The 24,834-nt window shown below is 46.7% G+C and overlaps 1 protein-coding gene across 1 annotated transcript in view; it reads left to right on the top strand.

The window, feature by feature from the left end:
- Nucleotides 1-24,834, top strand: part of UNKL (unk like zinc finger) — a 514,610-nt gene that overhangs the window by 208,043 nt on the left and 281,733 nt on the right. The window contains exon 6 of the mRNA XM_085629284.1: nucleotides 13,987-14,104. Within this exon, the coding sequence (XP_085485410.1) occupies nucleotides 13,987-14,104 (118 nt within the window). The remainder of the gene's footprint in view (nucleotides 1-13,986; nucleotides 14,105-24,834) is intronic.

Genomic DNA, 24,834 nt, shown 5'->3' with positions numbered 1-24,834 from the left:
GGTTTTACTCCCGGTTCTTCCTGATCCGGAAGACGTTAGAAAAGTGGCGCCTTATACTAGATCTGAGGGAGCTCTACACCTATCTCATCAAACAATCCTTTCGGATGGTTTCTCTACAAGACATCCTTCGACTTCTCAACTCAGGAGATTTCATGGCCACTCTGGATCTAGAGGACGCTTATTTTCACGTACCCATTCACCCAGCTCACAGGAGGTTTCTTCGCTTCACAGTAGCCAAGAGCCATTTTCAATTCAGAGTTCTTCCCTTTAGACTGCGATCTGCTCCTCGGATCTTCACAAAGGTATTAGCTCCGGTAGCAGCCTTTCTGCGGAAACAAAAGCTTCAGGTCTCCCCTTACCTGGACGACTGGTTGCTAAAAGCTCCTACCAAACAGAGGAAGCAGTCATAACGTGTACACGCCTGTTTGCCAATCTCGGCCTAACAATCAACGAACAGACGTCTTCTCTCCGTCAGTCAAAGACAGCCAGATTTCTGGGAGCCATTCTAAACACATCCGTAAACAAGGCTTTCCCGACCTTGGAGAGGCAAGAGAAGCTGAGGTCCATGGTTTCCCTACTGTTAACAAGAAGGTCACTTTCAGTTTGCCTCCACAAGTCCCTGCTGGGTTCCATCTCCTCATGCATACCCCTGATTCCTCACTGCAGATTAAGAATGCGTCCACTCCAAGAAGAGTTAGACTTGCAGTGGCGCCAAGTCGACAAATCCTTCGACGACAAAATCTCAGTTACCGAGGCCATGAGAGAGGCCGCGTCATAGTGGATGACAAAAGAAAACATTTCTCAAGGTCTGTCTTTCAGGCTAGCCCCGGCTCCACACATAATAACTACGGACGCCTCTCTCAAAGGCTGGGGAGCGGTGTTACAAGATCTTCATGTAAGCGGCCGGTGGCAGCCTCAGCAGTGTCTGTTGCATATCAATCTGCTGGAGCTCAGGGCGATTCGCCCAGCCTTGCAAGCCTTTCTGCCACAAATTCAACAGTCAACAGTTCTTATACGTACGGACAACACGACGGCCATGCATTATATAAACAAAGAAGGAGGCACCAGATCTCGACTGTTGTCGAAAGAAGCCCAATCAATCTGGGAGTGGGCAATTACACAAGAAATATCACTCCGACCGGAACATCTTCCAGGTGTCCTCAACAAAGCAGCGGGGACACTCAGCAGACTGGAGTCGGTCAGCCATGAGTGGGAACTGGACAACTTCACTCTTAATAATAATAATAATAAAGGGGTTTGTAGAGCGCATGGTGACGCCTACCGGCGTATCCCCGCGCTGAGGAATAGAGTCAGAGATCAGAGGAGGGGAAGAGCCTAAAGGGCAAATAGGTGTGTTTTTAGAAGTTTCCTGAAGGTGGCTTCATTTTTTGCTAACCTAATATTGATGGGAAGGGTGTTCCATTTGGTTGCTGCCAGGGAACGAAAAGATCGACCTCCCATTCTGGATTTTTTTATACGGGGGATCATGAGGAGGCCCTTTCCCATCGAGCGAAGTGCTCTGTTAGGCTCGTATGGGACAGCTAGGTCAGACAAGTAGGACGGTGCACTGTGAGAGATAATTCTAAAGCATAAAAGAAGGGCTTTAAAAAGAATTCTCTTCCTGATGGGCAGCCAATGAAGGGTTGCCAAGGTGGATTTAGAAGCAACTCTTCTGGGTAATCTCAATACTAGCCGTGCTGCCGAGTTTTGTAGTACCTGCAGTCTCCTGATGTTCTTTTCCGAAGTACCAAGAAGAAGTACATTGCCATAGTCCATGCGAGAGGTTACTAGGGCCTGAGTCAAGGTACGCCTGGCCTCCAAAGGGAGAAGGTCCAGGGTACGGTTGAGAGTTTTCATGACCCCAAAGCACTTCCCTACAATTTTATTTACATGGCTGTCAAAGGAGAGTTTGGTATCCACCCAGACACCTAAATTCTTTGCTTCTCTGCCGGGAGTAGGCAGAGGCCCCAGACAGGATGGCCACCACTCCTTGGTCCAGCTAGTGTCCTTGCCTCCAATTATCAACACCTCAGTCTTCGAGCCGTTAAGTTTGAGGCAATGTTGGGTCATCCAATCTGCAAGATTGCTCATGCAGGTTTTAAAATTTTCAGCAGCCAAGGAGGGAACTTGGGACAGGGAGATCAGCAGTTGAGTATCGTCGGCGTAAGAGACTAGCTCTACGCCGTACGATTGGACCACCCCTGCCAGTGGGGCCATATACAGGTTGAACAGGGTGGGACTCAGGGCAGAGCCCTGAGGTACCCCCTGTTCTAACGCTATGCTGTCCGAGAGAAAATTGCCTCTCTGAACCTGAAAGCTCCGGTTGGTTAGGAAAGCTTTCAGCCAGCCCAGTGCCTTCCCGGTGACCCCAGCTTTGTTTAGACACTGTAGCAAGATGAAGTGTGCTACAGTGTCAAACGCAGCACTGAGGTCCAGCATAATGAGTGCCATGGTCTTACCCTCATCTGCGCCTTCCCGTAAAGTTTCAGTCGCTCTCAGGAGCGCTGTCTCTGTTGAATAGCCTGATCTAAAACCAGACTGAGAGCTGTGTAAAGCATTTTGGGATTCGAGATAGGCCATGAGTTGAATATTTGCTATTTTCTCTGCGACTTTGGCTAGGTAAGGTAGCAGAGATATAGGTCTTAAATTGTCTAGGGTATCCTGACTCACATTGGGCTTTTTCTTTATTGGAAGTACGATTGCTTTTTTCCAGTCTTCAGGCAGACAGGCTGTAGAAAAGGAAATTTGTAGCACGTGCCTAAGGTGGGGCTCCAAAACAGCCAGACTAGCAGCTATTATTTTGGGAGGAGCCGGATCCCGAGGGGAACCAGATTTAATACTTTGGCAGATTTTTACAAAGATTTCCAGGGAAGGGACCGTGAAATTACGCAGGCATAAATCTGTGGGAGCGGCTTCATCACTCTCAGCAAAGTCATGTCCTGGTTTTATGTTGCCCGAAAAGTTGGCATAGATGTCAGTGATCTTGCCGGAAAAATACTTAGCGATCTTATTGCAAGTATCAACTGAATCATTAAGGGAAATATTGTTAGAGGCAGTTACAGAGATTTCTTTAAAGATCTTAAAAAGCTCCTTCGAGGAATTCTCTGCTTCTATAATGCGAATGTTATAGTGGGATGCTTTGGAGGCTTTTTCACAGATGGGGCACACCTTCCATAGATCTCTTTGCCACTCCGGAGAACAAGAAATGCCAGTTCTATGCAAGCAGGATTCACCATCCGGGATCGTTGGGGAATGCACTTTTGATGGCCTGGTCAGGCGTATTTGTTTACGCTTTCCCCCCCCATTCCTCTGATCCCCAGACTTCTCAGGAAGCTCAAAGCAGAACCGTGCAGGATGATTCTGATAGCCCCTGCGTGGCCCAGACCGTTTTAGTTCACAGAGCTTCACCTTCTCTTCCTGGGCCTTTGCAGCCGATTCCTTCGCTGCTGACGATGTCCCAGGGCCAGGTCTGGCATCCGGATCCTCAGTCTCTTCAGCTCTCGGCATGGCTCCTGAGCAGCGAGAATTTCTTGGTCTGAATCTCTCAGCAGAATGTAAAGAGGTACTTTCTCCGGCAAGAGCCCCAAGTACAAATAAGACTTACAGATTGAAATGGAAGCGTTTCTGTATCTGGTGTCAACACAATGGCCTCCATCCTTTTGAATCCGAGCCGCATGAAGTTCTTCCATACATTCTATCATTAGCAAAAGCGGGACTGGCTCACTCTTCTATCAAAGTGCATCTGGCGGCAATTTCTCCCTTCAGACTCACATCTTCAGGCCTTCCCTCTGGTCGGCAAGGATAGTTAAAACAGTTTCTCAAGGGACTTTTCTGAGTTTTCCCTCCAGTCAAGCCTGCTCTGCCTCTTTGGCATCTGAACTTGGTTCTCACCCAGCTTATGAAGCCTCCTTTCAAACTGATTCACAAAGCAGAGTTGAAATTCCTCTCCTGGAAGGTAGTGCTTCTTCTAGCTTTGATTTCTGTGAGGCGTGTGGGGGAAATGCAGGCTCTCACCATTCAGGAACCCTTTCTACTTTTCAAAAAAGGAACCGTGGTACTACGTACTAACCCAAAATTCATTCCTAAAGTTCCTTCGGACTTTCATTTGAATGAGCCGGTAATTCTTAAGACTTTTTTCCTCAACCGGCTACTCCAGCAGAGAAAGCACTTCACTCTCTGGACATTCAGAGGTGCTTAAAGTTCTATCTTCAACGAACTATAGACTTCAGAAAGTCTTCTCAAATGTTTGTGTCTTTTAGTGACCCTCATAAGGGATTTCCCCTTTCCAAGCAGGGGATCGCTCATTGATCACCAATGCTATCCAATATTGTCACAAGGCAGCGGGCAAGCCCTTGGAAGGTAGAGTCCGTGCTCATTCCACGAGGGCGATGTCTTCTTCTACAGCCCTCTTTGCTGGTGTTCCTATCTGGGAGATCTGCCGTGCAGCGACCTGGAGCAGTACACATACGTTTACAAAGCATTACTGCCTAGATTCTGTGACGCAGAGTGACACAGCAGTCGGCCAAGCAGTCCAGAAGAACCTCTTTCAGTAGTGGTGAGCTTTCCCTTTCATCCCTCCTTCCATGTTACTGTTTTATCAGCTCTAGCATATTTTTGAACCTTCTATATTTATGTTTCTGAAGTTGCTAAGTATGTTGTTGACCATTGAGAATGTCTTCATGATTTGTTTAATATGGCTTTGTTCCTAGTTTGCTATTGGTAATGGTTCCAAAAGATGTGCTGATAACTGCTAGCTACTCTGATACAAGTATGGGAATCTATAAAAATGTTCCAATACTGGAGTAAGAAAACAAGTTACTTACCTGTAACTTTGGTTCTCCAGTATTGGAAACTTTCATAGATTCCCATGCGACCCACCCGCCTCCCCTGGGAAAGCTCAGCCTCTGCCATCTTCAGTGGTTTGGTTACACAACGGATACGAAAATCTGAGGTTCTGAGCTTCTCTCAGGAGGGTTCTAGGGGGGTGAGGCTAATCTGATTGGTTCTTTTTTTTGTTCTCTTTTACAAAAAGAGGTGGATATGTTGCAAAACAAGAATGGGCCTTGGCCTAGGTTCTGTTTTGGTAATAGTTTCTATTGCTATCTTATGTATACCGGGGACTCCCATTCCGACGACGGGGAATGATACAAACATGGGAATCTATGAAAGTTTCCAATACTGGAGAACCAAAGTTACAGGTAAGTAACTTGTTTTCTTTTTCTCACTGACTCCAAAAGTGGATGGACAACCATTGGGGTGAGAGGTGTCACTAGAATAATCCCTACCAGTGTCCATCGTGAAATTATAGACCTATCCAGTACTACGTTCAGACAGCATATACATCTTAATTCCATAACGTGTCCCCTTGCTTGGAATGTACTGCCTAAAAAACAAACAGCCCTTGAACAAGACCAAATACTCATCCACAGCTATTTCTTTCTCTGGAACATAGACCTCTAAAACACAAGCTACAGAATGATCAAGGACAGGCCAAATCTTGAAGCGATAGTAAAAATCCAGGTGATCCCTTAGCAATACTGAAGCATTATCAACTTAATGCAGCATCTGAAGCAAATGCCAATCATGACTTGTGGTTGCAGGAAATATAGCAGTTGCCATCAAAGGACTAGTAGACCAGTATGAAGACAGCAACCGCTTGCTTATCAATCCCATGAAAAAAATTACACCCAAGAATTTCTTCAAGTCATCCAGATTTGTGGGAGTCCACTGGCTAGCTCTAGAGGGGGACTTAAGTCTTGCCCTGTTGTCCCTCAAATACTGTTCAGCATACAGATTAGTCTGGTCAACAATCTCACCAAAAATACATTGTCTGTAAACAACTGAAAGAAATGTATAGGCAGAATGTTTTCAGTATTGACTGTACACCCTGCAACAGCACTAAAGACAGGCAACACAGATGGCACCATGTTTGGGGCAACCTAGAGTTCAGCACCTCCAATGGGAAGACTTTCAGCCCTAGGCTGCAATCCAGATTCCTCTTGCTAAACTATCGGCATATCCGTGTTCTCCTCTCAGAGTCACTTCCTCCTCACTGATAATGGCTTCTTCGTCAGATGCTTCCTCTTGGACAGAAAATTCACTTTCAAAATCTTGGACTTCGTCCTCTGCCTCAGATGCAGAATCAGTCTCTGGACCGTGGTCAGGAATATTCGCAAAGCAAGCCAACAACATGCTGAGCGTTCAACCTGCGGTTAGCCTTACTCCTTACTAATAAAAGTAACACAACAAAATTGTTAACAATAACCAACACTGTAAAATATATATTAAATAAACTGTGGCTGTATCAAACAGAAAGTAAAACTACTGGCATATAGTAATCTGGAAGAAAAGTCCATCAATACCAGGCACACAAACACCTATATTCTCAAAAACAATACCACTCACTCGCCAGAGACCGCAAGACTGAGGGATCAATCAACTGCACCTACTCTGCACAAATGCAACAAGTGCCAAATAAGGTCCACTGGGAAGGAATAAACGGAAAAAACATATTACACATATCACAAGGCAGTATAGAATGTGCACAAATCAATATGTTACTTTGCAAGACAATCACACAAAAAGCTAAAGATTAAACATTAGTGCAGCAGTCAAAAACATTTATACATATAAGCCAAGGATACACATTAGATGAACAGATTACAAAAGTAGTTGCTTACCAACCACAACTCCACAAACTACAGATCTGCCAAAGCTGCACCCCAAACAGGATTCACCACCAAGACAAAGGAAATGATTGGCTCTACAATTATTTATTTTTTAAACACAAAATTTTAACAAAATATCAATAAAAAATGCAGATACCCCAAATTGAGCGACCCTTGCCCGAGGGGTCGCTCCCCTTCCACACATATTTCCCTGGTGTTTAGTGGACTTCGAACACCCAGAGGACAGATCGACCTAAAAACAGCCGATCTGCCTGAGGGGGCGGTGGCAAAATACAAGAAAAGTTAGCCCCCAAGGGTTTGCTCCCCAAACAATCAAAAATATGAAATCCCTGGCATCTACTGGGTTCCAAGTCCCCCTGGAAACATGGATGTATAATTATCCCCCATGGGCAGGGAACCTTGACCAAGGGGCCTGTGAAACTGATGACCCAAGGGACGTGCTGGAGGGGCTCTCCCTAAATAACACACCAGCCTGAGGTTAGAGTTAGGGGTATTTATTGGTTAAAGTAGAACAGTCCCAATGCTTCTTGGGATGGCCAACTGAGGTCAGAATAAGCAAAACAAGAAAAGTATTGTAGAATGAGTATAGTCTCTGTCCGGTTTTCCAGATAGACAAAAGGGGGATGTATGTCTGACTCCTTTCCGTGCTTCCGAGGTCCAGGTAGTCAGGGTCGTCTCCTCCAAAGGAACCGGTAAGACAAAGGTAAAGTCGGTGTAAGTATGTGTCCCAATTAACACTCTCTATAGAAAGGGGGAGGAAGGGGTTGTATTGAGCAGCCTTCACCAGTGCCTTAATGTGCTTCGTGCCTCAGGGGGCCGGAGGGAAATAGTGTCACTTTACGGTGGTGCGGCCCGGAACCCTGCCCACCAACCCTTTAATGAAAACCGGGGCATGCACTTCACTTACCTGAGCCCACGACCCTCTGGGGCCGTGGGGAGGGGAGTCACAGCCTCCTCTTCTCCAGTAGGAGTGCCGGACTCGACCACAGTGCTCCATGAGCGGTATCTCTCAGCTTCGTCCTTTGCCACCTCACACTTGGTGCCTCTGTCCTTGATCGGCTGTCTTGTCTCCACCTGTTCCGTTGCTCCTTGCTCTCGTCGACTCCGTGCCTCGTCCATGCTTCTTCGCTCCTCCTCTTTTCTCGTGGATGGGTCTGTTTTATCTTCTCAGGCTCTCTCCGGCCGTCTCATTTCCAGCTTTTCCTGTCCTGGCGTTGCCAAAGGTCTTAGAGCGCTGACCTCGTTTCTGGGCAGGTTCAGAGCAGCCGCCATATTGGAGTTCTCAGGAGTGTTCTGTCCCCCAAATCGATCACACTGCCTTTCCTCCGAGAATGGACGTGAGGGCAATTCGTAAACCGGATACCGGGATAAGAAATCCACGTTCACTGCAGTTTACCCGTAACGTGCAGGGTCTGAAAGGTGAATGCTGTAAAGCAAGGAACCAGCATAGAACTTCAATATTGGTGTCTTAATGTTAGGAAAGCCAAGTTAAAGGGGCATGGTCTGTGAGTAGCAAAAAGGGACGCCCTAATAGGTAATACCTTAAGCGCCTCCATGGCCCATTTTACTGCCAGGCATTCTTTCTTTATGGTTGCATATTGGGTCTCTCTAGGGAAGAGTTTCCTACTAATGGAAAGAACAGGACGTAGATCCCCTTTACAGTCAGGTTGGGACAACACTGCTCCGAGACCCCTATCAGAAGCATCGGTTTGTAGGGCAAAGGTTTTCTCGTAATCCTGGCACATTACGATAGGAGCGCTACATAGGGACTGTTTTAGTTGGGAAAAACTATTATCCAGAGCAGCGGAGCAGATAATGGGTTTTCCTATCTTTGTTTTTGTTAGGAGGTCTGTGAGAGTACTGGCTATATCCGAGAAGTGTGGAATGAACCTCCTGTAATAACCTACCAATCTCAAAAAGGAACGGACATCTTTCCTAGTGATGGGACAAGGGATTTTGGTGATGGCTTCCAGTTTGTTATGCATCCTCTCTGAATATCATAACCTACATATTCTATGTGGTCTGTGCCGAATGTGGTCTTGGGGTTGATTGTGAGGCCTGCCTGTTGGAGTGTGTGCAGGATTTCCCCTAAATGAAGATGTGTTTCCCAGTCTGGACTGTATACGACTATGTTGTCTAGATAGGCAACCGCATACGCCTGGTGGGAGCGTAAAAGAACATCCATTAGCCTCTGGAAGATGGTGGGGGCGCCATGAAGCCCAAAGGGTACTATTTTGAACTGGTATAGGCCGGAGGGTGTGGAAAAAGCCGTCTTTTGTTTGGCTTCATGTGACCGGGGAATTTGCCAATACCCCTTAGTCAAGTCGACTGTGGACATCACCCTGACCTTTCCCAACCTCTCTATTTATTCATCCACCTGGGGCATTGGGTAAGCATTGAATTTGTTTATTTCATTCAGCTGACGGAAGTCAATACAGGATCTTATGCTTCCGTCAGGTTTTGGTACAGGGACGACTGGGGATGACCAGCCACTATGGGAGGGCTCTATGATGTCTGCTTCCAACATGGACTTTATTTCATGGTCCACCGCCTCTCTTCTTGCAGCTGGAATACGATAGGGTCTTAACCTTACTGGACCAGCTCCTCCCGTGACTATCTGGTGCTCGACTAAGTTTGTGCCTCCTGCATTTCCTGAGACTATTGTGGAGAAGGAGTCACAAAGGTCCTGGAGCTGGTGTTTTTGCTCCTCTGTGAGTTGCTGTCCGAACTGCACTGATTCATTTTGGCTAGGATATTCTGGGGCTAGCGAGATTTCTAGGGGTTTCTCCACGGTCACCTGATGTATATGTGTTGTGGAGCATAGAGACGCAGGCCTGGGTCCTTCCCAGGCTTTCAAGAGATTTACATGGTATGCTTGGCTTGTTTGAGCTTTGTGGGGTACTGACACGCGATAGGTGACAGGAGTGATCCTCTCTAGGATTTGTTAGGGTCCCTGCCACGTGGCCAACAGCTTTTTCTCTGTACTAGGCAGAAGAATGAGTATCTGATCCCCCACCTGGAATGCCCTTAGTTTGGTTCTCTGGTCATAATATCGCTTTTGTTGGCCTTCTGCCTTAGCCATATTGGCATGTACCTCCTCCCAGAGGGTAGCAAGGGTGTATTTGAGGGCCGTGAAATAGTGTAATAGGGGTTTGCTCTCATCCTTCTCCTCAACCCATTGTTCAACCACCACGTCTTGGAGGGTACGAATTTTTCGACCGAACAGCAGTTCAAAGGGTGAGAACTCTGTAGATTTCTGTTCGCGTGTACCAATTGCATAAAGTACTAAGGGCAGTTGGCGGTCCCAGTCGCGTCCTGCCTTATCTATGACTTTTATATCTTTCGACCAGACCGTCAGTCTGAGGGTGGTATACTGCTGTTTGATCCCTAATTTGTCACATACTTGTTTCATCAGTTTAGACACAAATGGAGAGCCCTGATCTGTTAGTATCTCATGAGGGAATCCAACACGAGAAAAGAAAGACACCATGGCTTGGGCTACTGCTGAGGTGGTGGTACTGGATAGAGGTATTGCCTCCAGATATCGTGTAGCGTAGTCAACTAATACCAAAATGTGTTGGTGTCCTCGGCCTGAGGGAAGCAACGGGCCCACTTGGTCCATACCTATCCTTTTGAACGGGACATCAATGATGGGGAGAGGTTGTAATGGAGCACGGGGAAGGACCGGTGTATTTACTAACTGAGACCTGACACAAGAAGCACAAAATCGGGCTACTTCCTGGTATACTCCTGGCCAGTAGAACCGGTCTAAGAGATACTTAAGGGTGTGTTCTTTACCATGATGACCACCCCCTGTGTGAGTGTGTGCTAGATCCAGTACTTTTTCCCGAAAGGCCTTCGGGACCAACAATTGCTCTTTGGTGTTGTTATTCTCCCGGGAAATTCTATATAACAGGCCTTTCTTTTTCACAAAAGAAGGGGCCTTCCTTTTCGGGGTGGTCTTCTTGAGCTTGGTCCCTGGCGTGATGTAGGGTATCATCGTCTCTCTGGGCTGTTCGAAAGCTCCGACTCGGTGTTTGTAGTACGTCTGGAGAAAGAAGTACAGGTGTAGGCAAGGCATGATCAAGTGTACAATATAAGGCTCTATCTTTCCTTTTTTCTCTCCGAGACTTCTGGACTTTGGGGGAGGACCCACTAATCTCTTCCCTAGCAAATGAGGCGTTTTCTAACTATCCTTCCATCGGGGAAGAGGAGGTCAAAGAGGACAGGTACTCATGGAATCTCGGGAGGTCAGTGCATAACAGGACAGATTCAGGTAAGGAAGGTACCACTCCCACCTTTCTCAATTGGGGTTCTCCGTCAATCTCCAGTAACACTTCCGCAAGGGGGTACGTTTTTTCCTCTCCGTGTACACATGTGACCTGTACAATTTCATCCCCTAAGAGTAGGGTCTCCCGTATTAATTCCTTACTAACGACCGTGTGATGACACCCTGTGTGTAGAAAGGCCAGTACGGGCTTCCCGTTAAGATGTATTTTCTTTTTGTACTTCTCTGGGGGCTCTCCTGCTCCTAATACTCGCCCATGAGTATACCCTACTTCCATGGGTTCTTGGGGAGGGATACGTGTAGGACAATGACGAGCAATGTGTCCCCACTCAGCACAATGGAAGCACTGGATTCCCTGTAGGGCACCTGTTCCTAATGGGGGGTCTAGGAGGATGTTTTAATCCTGGCGGTCTTTTATGGTCCGTGGGTGGAGTAAGGGACCTACTTCCTATTCTGGGGAGGTTGATGGGAAGGCGAGGAGGTTGGGCCTTAAACTCAGGTGACCTGTGAAAGGCACAGGCGAGGTCGACTGCTAGCGTGACTGTGAGATCGGGATGTAGTTTGATCCATGCCCTGGTATTGGAGGGAAGTGCTTCAAGATATTGTTCCAAGTAGACTTCCTCAGTGAGCTAGTCTTTGGAGGAGGATGTGGGTAGTAACCAGTGGTTTCCTAGGTCACGTATTCGATAATATAGGGCTCGTTGATTGTCACTGGCAGATCATTTCTCCTTCCGGAAACTGCTGCGGTAGTACTCCTGGTCGCAACCTAAACGTTCCAGGACAGCCCTTTTTATGTTCGGATAAGCAGTCGTCCCTGCCGGATCAGCTGCCTGGTATGTGGCTTGAATTTCCCCCGACAACAAGGGGGCTATGTATTAACCCCATCTCTCTGGTGATCAGGCAGCCGTCGTGGCAACTCGATCAAAGTTCACAAAGAAGAAGTCGGGATCATCACCATCTTGGAACTTTTGCAGTATACTCCCTGGTACGTTGGGATGTACTCTAGCGTTTGAAATGGCTTCGTTTAATTGTAGAATAGCCATGTCCTGTTCCTGCTGCTTTGATGTCAAGAGAGACGCTTGGTCTTTCAGGGCTGAATGGAGGGCATTGCATTCCTTCTGAGCTGCTTTTGTCTGTTGTTAAAATATCAGCTGCAAGTGTCTTTGACCCTCTGCTAATTGGGTTATAATGGCCTCCATTGTTATGGGTTGTGTCATGTCAGCTAGACACTCCAATCCCACTTCTGATACCATGTGTGAGACTGATGACCCAAGGGTCGTGCTGGATGGGCTCTTCCTAAATGACACTTCAGCCCGAGGTTAGAGTTGGGGGTATTTATTGGTTAAAGTAGTACAGTCCCAATGCTTCTTGGGACAGCCAACTTAGGTCGGGATAAGCAAAACAAAAAAAGTATTGTAGAATTAGTATAGTCTCTGTCCGGTTTTCCAGATAGACAAAAGGGGGATGTATGTCCGACTCCTTTCTGTGCTTCCGAGGTCCAGGTCGTGGGGTCGTCTCCTCCCAAAGGAACCGTAAAGACAAAGGTAAAGACGGTGTAAGGGTCGCTATAGAAAGGGGGAGGGGGTTGTAGTGAGCAGCCTTCACCAGTGCCCTAACGTGCTTCGTGCTTCAGGGAGAGGGAGGGAAATGCTGACACTTTACGGTGGTGCGGCCCGCAATTCAGCCCACCAACCCTTTAATGAAAACCGGGGCATGCGCTTCACTTGCCTGAGCCCACGACCCTCCGGGGCTGTGGGAAGGGGAGTCGCAGCCTCCTCTTCTCCTGTAGGAGTGCCGGACTCTACCACAGTGCTTCGTGAGCGGTATCTCTCAGCTTCGTCCTGTGCCTCCTTGCACTCTGTGCCTCTGTCCTTGACCGGCTCTGTTGCCTCCCCCTGTTCTGTTGCTCCTTGCTCTCCTCCACTCCGCTCCTCACCCGTGCTTCTTCGCTCCTCCTCCCCTTTTCTCGTGGTTGGGTCCGTTTTATCTTCCCGGGCTCTCTCCAGCCGTTTCGTTTCCGGTTTTTCCTGTCCTGGCGTTGCCAAAGGTCTTAGAGTGCTGACCTTGTTTACGGGCAGGGTCAGCGCTGCCTCCATATTGGAGTTCTCTGGAGCGTTCCGTGCCCCGAATGCATCACAGGGCCACTCCCCCAACAAAAAACAAAGGTCTGGTGGTTTAGTGGTGTGGATTCTTGCTTTACGATTTTGACCTAACCCATGATCATGGAGCAGGAATCCACTACAGACAAACCCCCCCCCCCCCCCCCACACACACATGCAGAATACAAAAAAAAAATACCCTCCAAAGGGGTCACTCCCTGCAATAATCACAAAAATGTAATTCCTGTTAGCTAGTGGGTTTTTGAGCTCCCCCTGGAAACATGAGTGGGGACTGACCCTTGCCCAAAGGACCATCCCCCTAGCAAAATACACAGGCCTGGTGGTCTAGTGGTGTAGATTCCAGTAACCCAGACAGACCTAGGGGAAAATGACCCCCGTTCCCCCCCCTTCCCCGGTATGTCACCAGTTCGGCGATGGGGCTGTCAGTGTGCCGCTGCCACACCCAATGGAGGCATGTCATGAGGGCCCATGAGGGGAGCGTCAGCGCTCTTGACATCGGTCAGTGCCAAGACGGCCCGGAGCCATCCTATGCACATGACCACTGTGGCTTAGGATGGCCCTAGGCCTTCCTCAGTACCCGCGGGGTTTAAATAAAAGTTCTGTAATTAAACTTAAATCAATGCATTTAGGAAAATAATCTTGTGCCGATCATTGATGGTCGTGTCCACTGTTATTTTACAATGGATCCTCTGTCCTATTTTGGAGTCTCAATTATTTCTAGTGAGGTCATTTGTTATGAAATAAATATATAAGAGAACAAGAGATACGGCTTAGTGTCATTTTCCTTTTTTGTGTACTTACAAATAATGCAAGATGACATCTGTTACTATGAAGAGATTGTAAGAGAAAAGATGTGTATTAAGGTATTTTTCTCTTGTTTGGTCTTTAGGTCTACCCCTTGCCCCAGTGTTAAACATGGGGATGAATGGGGAGAACCCTCAAAGTGTGGCAGTGCAGATACCTGTCAGTACTGTCATTCTCGCACTGAACAGCAGTTCCACCCAGAGGTAAAGAAAAAGGGTTCTACTCATTTGTATTTTAGATACCAGTAAAAGTGTGAATGTTTCTCCAAACATGGTGTTTGTTTTATTTTTTATAATCACAGATTTTCTTTTCACATGGGCTATATCCTGGAAACACTTATTTGAAAGAAAATCTTCACTTTCAGAATACATATTTTTACATTGTTTGTCGCTGTACCGGTCCTGGCCTTACTGCTTTTAGATCTGTAGTTAGAATTGAGAGCAATTATCTTTATTGAAGCAATTTTTTTTAAATTTCCTTCTTAAAAGGAAAACTGATGAAATATGGATAGGTCGAAAAATACTTCTTCAAAGATTATTGTAACACTGTTACACTAAGGCAGCAGGATTCCCCAGCATTAAAGACTTCTGTGCAGCATGGCAGTTCATCTTTGCTGGTTTGTGGACCAAGGATCCCTAGCCTGGACATAAATTCCCATCTGAAAATGTTTTCCTTATAAAAAGGTTTATACTCACTGAGCATTTTTGAAAAGCTTTATTTTAGTTTTTACCTAATTGATACTATTCCTGCTTGCAGTTGTTCATTCAGACTAGAGCCTCAGCAAATGCTATAACTGCTAATGCTGGGTAATGCCATTTATTTGTCAGGGTGTTGCGTAAGTTACGACTTTGGTGTAATTCTACAAAGGGTGCTTTCCCACCCATGGGTGGCAAGGGTGAACTTGGTTCAATATACCGCGATGAATGTGAAAGACAGGTTATTGTAGCCCTGAACTACTCAGTGTGCAATTGATATTGAGATATTGATTTTGGGTTACTAACAGTCCCATAAAGGGATCAGGGGCACTGTGGAAACAGCAACAGACCTTATTTCGTTATTCACAGTGTGGCACGTACTGTACTAAGAAGAACACGCACTTTTGTTGAAAGTATGTATTATTACAAGAACAACCTGTTTTTCAGTACATCTAAAACAACTATTCAGCATATTATAAAAACAGCAGTGAGACACGTTCTCAATAACGAGAATAAAATGAAAATTTCTAGCATTGAGTGCCATTAAAATGTTAACTAGAACCTAGCACCCTGATGCCTACTTCTATGCACTATACCATGAGAGCATGAAAGGCAGAGCAACTTGCAGTCTAGAGTGTCTTAGAGAGAAGAGACACACTGCATACCTTGTTAACAGCAAAGGGGGTCTTCATCAGGGGAGGCGTGAAGACACTACTCCCCTTTGAAGGCCAAATACCCAGTGTGGTAGCAGTCAGTGGGTCTTCCTCCGGGACATGGTTTCATCACCTTCAGGCAAGATGCATCATCCTTCAAAGTGTGAAGTGCACTGCCAGTAGGCGAAGCCATCTGTGGCAGAATCTCAGGTGATAATCTGGGCAACGGACCTCTCATGACAAGTGGTCAAGTGACAGTCTTCTATTCTAAATCTAAGCGGAGATTGGAATTTCTGACTTATGTTTAGGAATGTCTGACATAGATTATGTGCATCGAATTATGCGTTTCAGATGTCTCCTTATGGCATATAAGGCTATCGGACGTACATTCATGATTACATTATTTTGGTAATATATCAGTATGTCTTCCTAGAAAACCATGACCTGATGAGGAGAAGACATTTGCCTCAGATGAATGTCGATCTAGATGTTTTATATATGTAATTAATCGAAGACCATGACAATATCACAGTTCTTAGAAGGATACGGTCAGGCGACATCTACATTGAAAGAGAGACAAGACAATTATTCTGCATTAATAAAGAAATATGCCCCTGAGCTTCCCCGTCCCCCTGAGCTTCCCCGTCCCCCTGAGCTTCCCCGTCCCCTGAGCTTCCCCGTCCCCTGAGCTTCCCCGTCCCCCTGAGCTTCCCCGTCCCCTGTGAGCTGCTTAGTCCTGAAGGGGAAGGAACACGCTTCTAGGTCTAGTTGTCGGATTGCATGGTTTTATAATCATGTGCCAATGTTCAGTTACCATGTTTCTTGACTCCTGGGTGCATTTCTGACAGCTGCTGTACATGCTGCTATAATTTATATTTTTTGTATCAATGTTGTGAGCAGAGCTATGCAACCCAAGGACAAGATTTTCTAAGTGTCTTCTTGGCATCCCACGTTCAACATCAACACTTGTGTTTTGCTTATTCCTTTGAGTTTATTAACCTAGTTCCCTGCTAACTTAGTACCAGGCACCTAGAGACCCCCTCCCTACCTCGTCCCCCAGGCCTCCGATTGTGAATTCTGTATTCATGAGCCCATCCAGCCCTAGAGATGGCAAGCCCCCTATGCCTGTCTCTGTCCCGTGTGGCTTACAGTCCTAGATGTGTAAGGCTCTCTGTGCCAATCCGAAGGTGAAGGTCTGTCTACTCTGTGCCAATTGCTTCTGCCTCATCCCCCAGTTCTGCTCATAACTGGGCCTGTCAATCTGAGCATCTGCTGACCCTGGGGCTGCTATGTCCATTAGTGGAGAGATCATTGCTCGACATCAATGTGCCAATTTCCGGAGCTTCCTCATTCCTTGACCAGCGGGTGCAGTTGTGAATTTTAAGCACCCACATGTGTTGTCCTTGCTGCTATTATCAAATGTGTTCATCTGTGTTTTCAGTATAGATGTGATGAATGGATGAGACACCCTTGTTTACTGTGCCCAACACCGACTGAGTTTTTCTTTACATTAGGAATAGGTGTGGGGTTGGGTGGTGGTCCTTTTTCATTTACTTCCATAACTCTGGAAAAGGTTGCACATTTTTATGTTTTTTTTTTTTTTGTGTGTGTGCTAAATTTGTGTGTTGTGCCCAAGGGCTAATGAAATGTGCACTGCGTAGTGGGTGCTGCAAACAGTTTGACAGGTGGTGGTGGTGGTGGGGGAGTTTAGGGGGGACATGTGTTGTAAACAGCATTCCTTTGCCTTGTCAATCGAACAACCCAGCTTAAGGTCACCCACACTTGGTGAAAATAAACCACATACTTGAAATGTCTGGCTCAGACCAATGGGCATCAGTCTTACCAAATTTAGGGAAGGGGGCACTCCTTGCTGGGTTTTGTTGCTTTTCCTGTTATTACTACCCCTGCAGCGCGTTTCAGAGCTTGCACAATTCAGATATGTGAAGATGGGTCGAGTAGCTTTTTGAAATTCTTTTACCTAGGTTCTCAAGATAAGTTTTCCCTAAGGCTTGATCCCTAGACAGGACACAGGCCACCTGTTACTGGGTGACTTGGGTAATGTTGCTTATAGCACTGGGCTTCTTCAGAAGAGAATGCCTGACGAAAGAGGTCTTCTACGTGCTCTCCCAAGGGCCAGATTGTTTGCTGGGTGGCTCGAGCTGAGAAACCTATTCCCAGCCTTTGATTCTTGATGTTATTCCTTCTGCAGATTCCTGGGCAGCACACAGCTCGCTTCATGTAGTGAGAGGGTGATGGCTGCGTCAGAAGCCTGGGACCTACCATAGGGTCACATTCACCGAACCAACACTGAGGAATCATAGGAGTGGTTTAGGGCTGTGGGGTCTAAAGCTGTGGGAACACAGCAACATGTGTAAACTTTCCCATCCACTTGAAGTTTGAGTTGATACCTTAGGAGGAGCAATATTGATCCTTTATGGGGATATCGGTGGGTTTTCCAATCTCTAACCCCTGTCAAGTGAATCTTTGCAGGCTTTCATCGCCGGCTTTTGCAGAATCATTCTGTTCATTCCAAGGAGAGGCTCACGCTCCATGTCTGCTCCCCCCAGTAGCACACAGACCGAAGGGGGCGCTTGGATACTGTTGTTTGGTTGAAACCTTGATGCCTGTGCATAGTCTCCTTTTGGACACCATTCCCTGTACTCTCCGATATGTAAAGCATTCCTGCCTGGTGCTCACCCTTCCCTCAACACACACTTGGATGAATTAAGGGTCCTGTCGTAGAAGCCTTGTAGGTCCACAACCGGGCGTTGTGCCCCTAAACCTAGTCAACTTTCAGGTTAGTTGCCCCATAGGCCACGTAGGGAGGGCCCAAGGTGCTTTTGACAGTGAGTTAGACCCCCTGGCCGTAGAGCCTGGTCCTCTGCTGGGAAATGCTGGCACCAGATGCAGCAACTGAAGCCTATTGGGTGAGAAGTGACCGTACACCCTTGAAAGTTGATAAGAGGCAGCAAGGCACAGCATTAACTGTCCTGCATGATGATGAGCCTAAACCATGTAGCTCTCTGGTATGTCCAGTCATGGGAGTTTGCCAGTATTTGTCTCTAACGTAGGCAGAAGAGGACGCGCTTCATACTGACCTAAGCAGCCTCCAACGTCAAACTTTGCTTCAGAAAGATGCTGAAGAAGTGCTGGGAGTGTGGTCGAAGTTCTGGTTGGTGGCGGTGTTTCAGTGTGTGCTGGGAGTGAGGTCGGTGTTCTGGTTGGTGGCGGTGTTTTAGTGTGTGCTGGGAGTGTGGTCGGAGTTCTGGTCGGTGGCAGTGTTTTAGTGTGTGCTGGGAGTGAGGTCGGAGTTTGGGTCAGTGGCGGTGTTTGAGTGTGAGAAGTCAGTTACGGCTGTGAACAAATGTCGACCCTCTGCTGCTTAGTAAACAGATTTATATTTTGCTCTACATCCTGTCTAAAAAATGCTTCAAATCCGTTTTATACGAGACGTATTTGCATCTGTCTCTAACATGAACCCATAGAGTTGCTTTTTTCGTTGTCCCAGTGGATTTGCATTTCACGTGTTTGGTGAAGGAAAAGCCTCCAGCTTATTGCTTGTGGGTACAGTGGGGCTTAAGTTGCGGACTAGCTTAAGTGACCTCTCTGCATGGCTGAATTAAAATATTAAGTTACCTTAAAAGTGAACCCCTTTTTCTTGGTATTGTGACTTGATTTTTCTCTTCAGGAGCATCAGTCTTGGAGGTCAGTGGTGCCCGTCCAGTTACAATCTGAAGCAAATTAGCCTTGGTTGGTAGTAAAAGTGGAGAGGTTTTGTGCAGAGGAGGAAGGAGGTGGGTTGCTTGTAGCAACATTTTGAAGGATTGATTGCTGAACATCTTGAGGTGGGTCTTTGGTGAAGAAGTTACATCTCAAGTAGTGTTCTCTACTCAGTACTGTAAGGACTGTTTCTTAATCTGTGAATCAAAGGGAGTATCACTTAAGTACAGGGTTGGGGCGGTTGGACTAGGATTCTTCACCGAGGAGCTGCTGTGGGGTTTGGATGAGGGGCTGGTTGGATAAAGTGTTTCATTTTAATCTACATTTTACGACCACTCTTCCTTGCCATGAGACTATTGTGCAAGCTTTGAAATAAGCATACACAAAGTATATATAAACAATATTCTGATTGTTGAAGGATCTTTTTTACTGCTGGGTTGCAGACCCTCTTCGACTTTGATAATGTACATCTACTGCATACGAATCCCATCTCTGAAAGGCTTGAAGAATGCCTTCATTATCTGCTCGAGACATGTAAACATTGAAAGACTCCTTGGACCCACAGCTGTGTATTTACAAAAAAAACAGCATCTCAGTTAGAGGGGTTCAAGGGCTTTCTCATTCAGTAAGTAGTGGTTTCCGTTACCATTTTCAAACGTGACCAGAAGTCTTGTAATGACGGCTAAAGTTTCAGGAAACCGGTCACCTAGCGAGGGCTCTGGGGGTAGACTGATGCCCGCATAGGGCTTGGTGAATGTGGGGTGGCGAGTGATCTTTATTTCAAGGCAGTTGCCTGGGTGACATTGGGTAGTTGGCTGTGTACAGCACCAGAATGTGTTCCCTTGTCATATGAAAAGTTGAAAGGCCAAGAAGCGAAATCAGTGTTTTTTTAATGCATGAGTTGCCTCTCCCACTGCCGAACACCTTTATGCAGCCTCTTTTGGTTGGATTAACTTTCTATCCGAGTGCTGATCACGTTATCAATGCTGAAGTGGGACGTGAAATAATGCACATTATTCATTTAAGATGTAATGTCATTGGGGAATAGGCTTGGGTGGAAGATCTCTTTTGTATTTCTTGAATGTTTTTTCAGATAAGTGATTTTTCTGGTTTCTTAAATGAGGCATACCTTTGTCTAACCACTTTTGCTGCTGTTGCCTGGTGGTTTTTGCAGGACGTAGAATGTTATTCAGTTGAAATGTTTCTTTAATCTCTAGAAGGGGGCTTCACACCGGTTTGCTTCTCAACCCCACCCCTCAGTGTCCTGCGCATCAGTCTGCAAAACTGTGCCATGATTGGAATAAATATTTGCTCTTCGTGAAAAAAAATAATAAAGAAATATGGCGGTGTCCATTGTCTAAGATGAGGAAGATGGCGATTTCCATGGATTAAGATGGAGTTGGGGCCTAAATAAGATGGAGTTGGACTTTGTCAAGGTTGTCTCACTTGCATAGAACCATACCAACCGGATGTGATGAAACCCTAGACAATAGATGCCATCTGGTAGCCTTAATTCTTTTTTTCTGCACTCAATTATTCGGATTCCAGAATGTGCTGGTAAACTTGTACAGTAGTTTCAGTAGTTATGACAGTGGTGAGTTTCTTTGTCCATTTCAAAATATCTAAAACTTTTTTGATTTTCTGGAGTTAAAGCAGAAGTTTGTTTTGTAGACGGTGAAGGAAGTAGACACCCAGAAAATGTATTTTCCACGGTTAGATTTGCGTTAGGCCATACCTTCTTGGCATGATCATTATATGCCACTACATCGTGAGTCACTGCATTACAGGTAAGTTCCTAAACATATATGTGTGTGACTGTGTGTGTCTATGTATATTTGTATGTACACACACAGCTTAAAGTAATATTATAAGTATGTGATGAAATTTTATAGGAACCTAAAGTTTATCAAATTAAAAACCATTGAAATTTGCTAGTTTAGTGAACTAACTATACCTTGCGCCCAAGTCATGCACTGCTTGTGACCTCCCGTTACACTACTACTGACATATTAAATTAAACCATTGATGACATTGCTGATGATATCTTGGTCATGCAAATCATTGGGGAGAGGGTTAGCCATGGCCTCTGGCCAGCCCCTGCGCCCAACTCCTCTTGGGCTACCAAATTTAGTGAGCACCGAACCTTCCGGTGTGTATGACCATGGGCAGTTTTCAGACGGAGTTAGCCACTGCGCCTGGTTTCAAGCCAGGACCCCCACCCAGTGCTCTGCAGTTGCCCAATGAAAGCAGGTGACCAGACCCCTGCTGCATGCACCCATTGTGTAATGCGCAGTAGGGGGAGGGGATGGCTCCAAGGCCAGCAAGTCTTGTGCTCCCTGCAGTTGCCCCTTTATGCGGGTTTCTCAGAATATAGTCCCCAAGTACTCCATGTTGCAGCCAGCCAAACCAAATAATTTCGGTGCTGTGGTACTGATATTGCTCCTAGGAGCAAAAGCTCCTGCCGCCAATCGAGAGGCCCTAATTTTTCTATTTTTTGTACTGCTTGACAACCATCTGGATATCTCCAACTTTTTTTAAGGGTTAACCTCTTCATGCCCAACCCTAGCGTCTCTTTAAATGCAAATTTTCTTGTAAAAGGCTGAACGAGTTTAGTCTAAATCACAAAAAGCACACTTTCTGAGTAGAGGGCTAACTTCTGGCAAATTTGGTGTAATTCTGTTCAGCTGTTTATTTCCTTATTTCGTCCTCCTTCCCCACCCCCTCACTTTTTTTGGAACCAGTTTGCCAAATCGGCGCGAAACGTTCAACGAAGGCGCCAAATAGATGATTTTTTGGGAGGGCCCAAGTGTAGGAAGGTGGATATCTGACTATGGTTACCCCCAAATTTTTGCCTAGTGTCTAGCTGGTTTTTCGACTTAGTTGGCCTGAGATCCTGCTATTCAGGATCTCAGCCTGGCTGTTCTCTCTTTAAAATGGAGTCCATGTACCCTAGGTACATACCCAATTGGTTGGATCACCCTGTCAGCTCCTGTACCAGTGTACACTAGGTACCCAGGGCATTGGTGTACCCAAGGCCTGCCAGGGGCTGAAGCATGTATTATGCCACCCCAGGCTTGGCCTAACAATTTGACACAACTGGCTGATCACTCAGCTGGGGTAAGTTGGTGTAATCACCTCTTACTAAGGTGTAGTATACCTATACCTAACCTTAAATGGGACACCTGGTAACCTATAAGTCACTCCTATGGCAGGCCTTAACAATCCTGAAGGCAGAGTGCTTGGTTCCATGTGAGATGGTGCTCTGGCATGAGCTGAGCCTGTCTGCAGTGGTCGGAACAACTTCCTTCTACTGTTTCCAGATATCGTCATACCATATACTCTTAAGTGCATTATGAACCTCGCGGTTAAATGCTATCTTTGGTTTGGCTTTATCAAAACATGTCGAGTAAGGTGTCATACGAATTGGAATACTAACCCCTCGCCAATTCTGGCGACGGGGTTAGCATTCCACCCTTCTAGAGGGACACGACATGTACAGTACCTGAAACCCAGGTAAAATCAGACATAGCCTCAGCTCCACAAAATGGATGCTGCCACCACAGACACAAGTCTTCCCTCCTGCTGCTGGGAGTCCTTCCAGCTTGGGAGGTGTGGACAAAGGGTTTCCTGCCAGGGGAGGTGCATGCACCACCCCAGACAGGATTTTGTGTATTGGTCAGGTAGGGCTTGAAAGAAACCAGACATGCCTGTGGCTCACAAGGAGCCTCGGTGCATATGCCAGTTCAAACCGGTCCTGGGGCACACCAGTCCCGGGCCTGGGGCGAGCTGGACAAAGGATTGGGGGTGTAACCACCCCCCTTCCTGGTCCCACCCATAGGGAGGGATCTAGCAGGTAGTCCGGCCCCTAGAATCCGCTTAAAGGTAGGAGCTGTGTCCTAAGACTTCAGACATTCTGGAATCAACTTGAAACTAAGAAGAAGACGGGAACTTCGACATTCTGCTGCACAGAAGACTGAAGGAAATCTCCCCTGTGGTCAGGGAGTGACCACCTTGCTAACGCAAGCACCATCCAGCGAATCAACGTCTGCTTTGCCGCCGCCTCCCGCCGGAGCCCGAGCCCAGAGACTGACAAGACCTGGACCTCCAGACCTCTCACCGCCCGATCCACAGTCCCTGAAAAGAGGAGACCCGTGGAGGCACCGAGACACGTGGAGCCAGCCATCTTGAAACGACCACGACAAGCTGACAAGTGCAACAACCGAGGCTCCCTCCAAGTTGTGCTTTGGGATCTGAGAAGCCCAACCCTCGAGCAGCATCTGCACCAAAGGTGAGCCCTCCAGCATCTCCACGATCTGCGTGGGGCCCTTCTGCATTTTGCCACTCGACGCGCCTAACCGGTTGCTGGCCCGCTGGCTAGTAGCCATCTTGGCGACGAACTTCACGAAATACACCGCTGGTCTGGTTGCTCCAGACTGGCCCTTGCTCCCCTCCAAAGGAGCAGTCCTTCTGACCTTGCTGGTCAGAACCATCAGCTTATTTCCTCTCCTACAACAATTGCTTTTGCCAAGGCTTGTTTGCTTCGATCAAGTCGCCGACAGCGAGAGCCTGCGTGGGACAGCTCGTGAACCGACTCCTGGACGTCGTCGACCTCCAGGGACCACGTGGCTGCAGAGACAAGCTACACCTTTCTTCCTGTTTGCACCCGACATTGCCTGGTACCCACCTGGTGCCACGCTGGTCACTGGCTAGTGACTGTGAACACTGTCCCCTCTGCTTACAGGTCTTCAACATCTCCGATCCACTCTTGGATCCACTGCATCTCTCCCGGACCGACCGCCTGCAGCATCTTTGTCTTCAAGCTCCACGGAACAGATAGAAGAAACCCGACGCACTTCGAGGCCTATGCACCCGCTTCCTGTGGGCGAGGTAAAGCTGGCACACCTGTGCCCAAGTGTAGTATTACATCTCTAGTGCCTGTGTTCCAAATCTTGAGTTCCTAGTCCATCCGGAAGATCCTCTTTGCAGTAACTTTGTACTTTTTACGCACCCATTGAAACCTATGGGAGCACGCGTGTGACTATTTGCTCTGCACACGCCACCCGTGGACCTCCTGGTCACTAACTGAAGTTAGCTCCTTGTAGGCCCAGCGATTCTAGAGGCCCTAGGCCTTTTCCCTTTTCTGTTCGTGGTACTTATACCACTATTTTAGTATATGGTTCGAGCGGCCACCAGGGCCTATCCATATAAAGTGCAACTTCTGTGTATTCTACTGTAATCTTGTTTGACGATTTGTGCTCCTGTGCTCATAAAGAGACTAGGAGTTACTTTGAGAAATAAATACATATATATTTTGAATATATATCTGTGTGGTGTCCTTTCATTGGTATAAAAGGGGGTTGCATTTGGTAAAACAGCTGGCTTAACACGCTTCACGAGTTTAGCCTCAAAGACTGCTTAGCCTACGCTACCACTAGGGCAGCTAGTCCGAAAAGGTTGACTTACAACCACACCATAAGGGTTGCTTGGCATGGTACAAGGTGATCACTTTAACTAGTGAGCATCATATACCAGGCCAACTTCTCACACCAAGTTATTAAAGAAACAAAACAAATGCTTTTCCATTGGAAACCTGACTGCAACTCCACTGGTGCTATCATCACCAGTGTAATCTATTTATAATATGGTTTTTTAACCTGAGATCAAGTCATTGACTGGTTGAAACGCAATGGGAAGAGATGAGTGGGGAGAATCCCATTTTCCGGTTTGTTACTCATACTACCTAATGATTTTGAGGGAGTTTATTTTCTCGGAAAGTGTTTTGTAGACCGTGATGTACAGTAGAAGTATAGACCTTTTCAATGGATAGTAGCAAATGTTCATCTGCCATCTTCCATTCTTACACTT

This window comes from Triturus cristatus, chromosome 10, assembly GCF_964204655.1.
Source record: "Triturus cristatus chromosome 10, aTriCri1.1, whole genome shotgun sequence".
Classification (NCBI taxonomy): domain Eukaryota; kingdom Metazoa; phylum Chordata; class Amphibia; order Caudata; family Salamandridae; genus Triturus; species Triturus cristatus.
This window is presented reverse-complemented; position numbering and strand designations above follow the sequence as displayed.